Here is a 4296-nt window from a genome sequence, read left to right as displayed (position 1 = left end):
AGGCGCCTCAAAAAACTCGAAAAACTCTTGTAAAAGAGCGCCAGGCTCCCTCCTGTGCTAATTGTAAAATATTAGATGGGTGTAGGCTAGAGGCACAATGCTAGAAGAGGGAAATGGAAAAAGGACCTTGCCACAATGGCCAGTCATATAAAAAAGGGATGGGCGCCCATGGGGTTTTGGGGTTTGTATATATAAAGTTAAAAAAGTGAATAAAAGATCATTCTTTGGTGTGTGGCAACAAGAGTCTTCTTCTTCTTCTCTCCTTCTCATATTCTTGCTTGTGTGTGCTCTTAAGAGAGGGAGTGTGAGAGTGTGAGGGAGTGAGGGATCAAGAGGGTGAAGCTCTTCGCCATCTCCCCTTCTCTTCTTCTCTTCTCTTCTCTCTTCTTATGCGCGCGGCTATGGAGGATGGAGCTTGGAGGTGGAGGAGGCTTGAGGATGCTTGAACTTGCATCTAGAATCGTGGAGCTATCGGCGTGTGTGAGAGAGGAGGCAACTCATATCGGCACTAAGGTAAGCTCACTACACTCGTAGGATCGACGGTGCGTCGACTAGGTGAGAGATAGCCATTAGAGCTCCCTTGGAACGCTTGAAACAATAAGTGGTCCGTGGGTCTTGGCAGTTGAGCGAAAGCTCCCCCCCCCCCCCCACACACACACACACACACACACACACAAGAATTTATGTTTCAAAGTTTGAGTTTGGATGTTTGGGGATGGAAAGAGAGAAACTCAAGGAGGTTTTGAAAGGTTTGAGAAGATTTCGATGCTTTCGTGATTATTGACGCTACAACAAAAATAATAATATAGTATAGATTAGGAGTAAAAAACCTACAAAAACTAAGAACAGACTTGCAAATCAAAAAGTTTGAAGGTTTATGTATCCACTTTGAGAAAATGTTAACTATGAAACTCATATGGCTCCTTTACATTGATTAAGATTTGATATTAGAATCTCCATTTTGCTATGAGGTACTCTAATACTTATTAATATAGTACTCGAAAAAACCTAGGTTAAGTGTAATCTTACCTTTAAATTTTGAAATTTTCTTCTAAAACTCCAATTAAGACGTGAGAAAACCTTTAAATTTGGAATGACTTTTTAAGAAAAAGTTTCAAATATAGGTATTGCACCTCTTAAATTTTTCATTAAAGGTTTTTTTCACTAGTGCTCAAAAGAAAACCAAGGTTTAACATAACCCCACCTTTGAATTCTGAAATCCACTTGTTAATATATGAGAAAACCTTCAAAATTTGAATGATTTTAGTAAAAACCTTCAAACAAAGGGATTTTATCTCTTAAAATTTTCATTGAAAGGTTTTTCAACTTTTGAGATTTTTTTTTCCTTGAAGCATCAGAGTACACATGTATGGTCTCTTTAAAGTGAAGAGGTGAGAAGATCTTCCAAATTTGAAGGATGTTAAGCATAAATTTCAAGGATAGTAGGTGTAAAAACCTTTCGCCTCTTAAAATTTTGATTGAAAGGTTGATCCCCCCCCCCGAAAGGGACCATTGGAGCCTATATATATTGTGCTCTCTCTCTCTCTCTCCACACACACACACGCACACACACACTAGTGTTTCGCACTAGGAGCATGGGTCTTAGGGCACTAGTAAAGTGAAGATATTTTAAGCCCCTCCCCCTCCTCACCCCCTTCCTCCCTCCTCTCTCTAAACACATTCTATGCTAAGTATACCCTAAACATTAAACTTATTTCTTGCAAGATATAAACAACACACCACCTTTTATCGTTATTTTGTCACAACAAAGTAACACTTGTGTGCAAGAGAAACATGTAAATCATTGAAACTTCATCTCAAATTTTGATAGTAATCGTTAGTAAAACATGAACAAATATGAGAAAGTTTATAGCTTACAAAGAGCCTTTTCTCAAACTTTGTGGGTGCATCACTAGGTTTGCCATGCTCTTGTGCTTTGGGGATCAACTTATGGGCTTTGATAGACTCATGCAAGGCTCAAGAGTAGGTGTTAAGGTCCCTTCAAGCTTGGATGTGCGATGCTTCTCTCTCTCTCTCTCTCTCTCTCCTCATGTAGTCATAGAAATGAAGGATAGTTACCATTACTTTGTTAATGTTACCTACTTACTTTCAAAGCATTTACCTCTTAAAATTTTCATTGAAAAGTTTTTCGTCTTTTGGCTGGAGCCTATATAATGTGCTCTCTCTCTCTCTCTCTCTCTCTATTTGTATATACATACATGTAAAAGGCCTGACCTAAATAAATTTAAAAGGAACATTACAATGAATCAGGGAACTTGAGAGAGAGAGAGAGAGAGAGACAGAGTCGTCTAGAGAAGTCAGAAGAAGAGCAAGAAGACAACGAGGCGCAGGTCGGCTATGGCGATCTCAGTGCAGGGAGCAGGTCCGCAGGCTCTCTCGCTTCCTTCGTCTTCATCTCCTCTGTCCCGTTCGCGACCTTGGCCGGCCCTAGCAACGAGGCTCAGCTGCGTCCGATATTGCGGTGCCGCGTTGCCTCTCATCCGCTGCTCCGCCCACCCAAACGCCGCCGTCATTGTCGCCTCTGCAATCTGCAAAACCCTAACTGCGTTCCAGCAAGCAGCCGCGGCGTTTGCAAGCAAACAGGCGGCTGCCGCGGCCGTGGCCTCCACCTTCAACGGTGCAGCAGCAGCAGGAGCAGCGGCCGTGGCCCTGCGGAGCAGTACGCTGCCGCTGGCAGCCATTTCATCGGTGAACACGCCCCTGACGGTGGTGGCATCCGGCATGGCCAAATGGCTGGAGCTGTACAGTGGCGTCCTGATGGTGCGTGTGCTTCTGAGCTGGTTCCCCAACATCCCCTGGGAGCGCCAGCCCCTGCAGGCCATTCGCGACATGTGCGACCCCTACCTCAACCTCTTCCGCAACATTATCCCCCCGCTCTTCAACGCCCTTGATGTCAGCCCCCTCCTGGCCTTCTTAGTCTTGGGAGTCCTCACATCCATCTTGAACACAACCATCCATGCCTGAGGTGATTCCTATCCCTAGTCCTTCATCATTAGTACTTTTTCTTGTACATCAGAGCAGGTTGTGATTGTGATGGTGGCTTGTCACCTCTTGTATAAGGACCTACAGGTTATGTGAATTGAATTATTCAGACAGGTTATGTTATTCAACTGTTCACACAGGTTATGTTAATGCGTATGTATGCTTTGTTATTGGAGGATTGCCACCTCTGGTTTAAGGACCTGCAGGTTATGTTAATTCAACTGTTTGGACACGTTATGTGAATTCATCTGTTTAAACAGATTATGTACACTCAACTGGTTAGAAGGATCACTAACCTGCCTCACAAAAACATGTGCCTTGTTCTTTCCTTTTTGGTTCGTCTTCTTGGATCTTCAGGTTGGTTTAATGGCGCAGATGGTTCAATGTGCTTCCTACATGGGTTTAATCCTGCAAGGTAGCACCTCTCCATCTCTCGGACTGATAAGATTTTGATACTGATATTCTGTTTTGTGGTCTAACCTTGATCTTCTGTTTGGTCATTAGACTAGAGCACGAAAATTTTCAAGTTGTGTACTGCGGATACCAATGGTCATGGATGTGAGCTTCTCTGGCCTACTCTTGGATGTTAAACAAATCTCGTGAACATGCGCAACATGGAAAATGCTACGTCTTCTGCCCTGCAAATAGTTCATAGTACAAGAGAGAGCATATTTGTTTGGATGTATTTCTTGCAAGAGTTCTAGCTATAAGAGAGAGAAGGGAACATAAACAAGTTAAAAACTATCGAGTGAGTTTGGCATGGTGCCATGAGCCACCAAGTACAGGTTTAGCACGCTCATGTTGCATGTGTTACAAGCCAAGGGTTAAAATGCAACATGATTTATTTACATAGTGGGTATTTTGTAATGTTACCTATTCCATTAGTTGTGGGATCCCTTACCTTGCATTCGTCAGTACTACGTGTTCTTTTTATATCGTCTCTTATATTATTTTTGGCATCCCTTGAGTTGAAGTTTGACGAGGAAAAGTGCGAGTTTGCATGAGTTCCATGTCTGTAGAAGTTTAATCTGCTCATGACAAGCTTAAAGAGTTAGGAAATACTATTTAGTAGCCATGCGACACACGCCATTACTAGGACAAACATTGGAGGAGGGTAGCACACAAGTAATCATCATGTCCTTGTTATGTATGGTCATGACTACAATGGCAAGTTGTAAAATGTGCCAGTTTCATGTAGGAATGTGATGTCATGATTTTATTGTAGTTTCCATGTAGTGATACAATACTATGTTTAGTCTCAAGTTCTAGCTTTGCTATACATGATAAGTATGT

The 4296-nt window shown here is 42.4% G+C and overlaps 1 protein-coding gene across 1 annotated transcript; it reads left to right on the top strand.

Annotated features, from left to right (window-relative positions):
- The first annotated feature begins 2221 nt into the window (after positions 1 to 2221).
- Positions 2222 to 3887, top strand: LOC148027504 (uncharacterized). Its single transcript, XM_087689234.1, has 3 exons — positions 2222 to 2986; positions 3361 to 3418; positions 3508 to 3887. The coding sequence occupies exon 1, from the start codon at positions 2359 to 2361 to the stop codon at positions 2983 to 2985; it is 627 nt and encodes a 208-aa protein (XP_087545360.1). The 5' UTR covers positions 2222 to 2358; the 3' UTR covers position 2986; positions 3361 to 3418; positions 3508 to 3887.
- The last annotated feature ends 409 nt before the right edge of the window (positions 3888 to 4296 follow it).

This window comes from Lygodium microphyllum, chromosome 12 (genome assembly GCF_053477565.2).
Source record: "Lygodium microphyllum isolate KBCC chromosome 12, Lygodium_microphyllum_v1.1.10, whole genome shotgun sequence".
Taxonomy (NCBI): Eukaryota; Viridiplantae; Streptophyta; class Polypodiopsida; order Schizaeales; family Lygodiaceae; genus Lygodium; species Lygodium microphyllum.
Note: the sequence above shows the minus strand (reverse complement) of the source record. Positions and strands in the feature narration are given on the sequence as shown.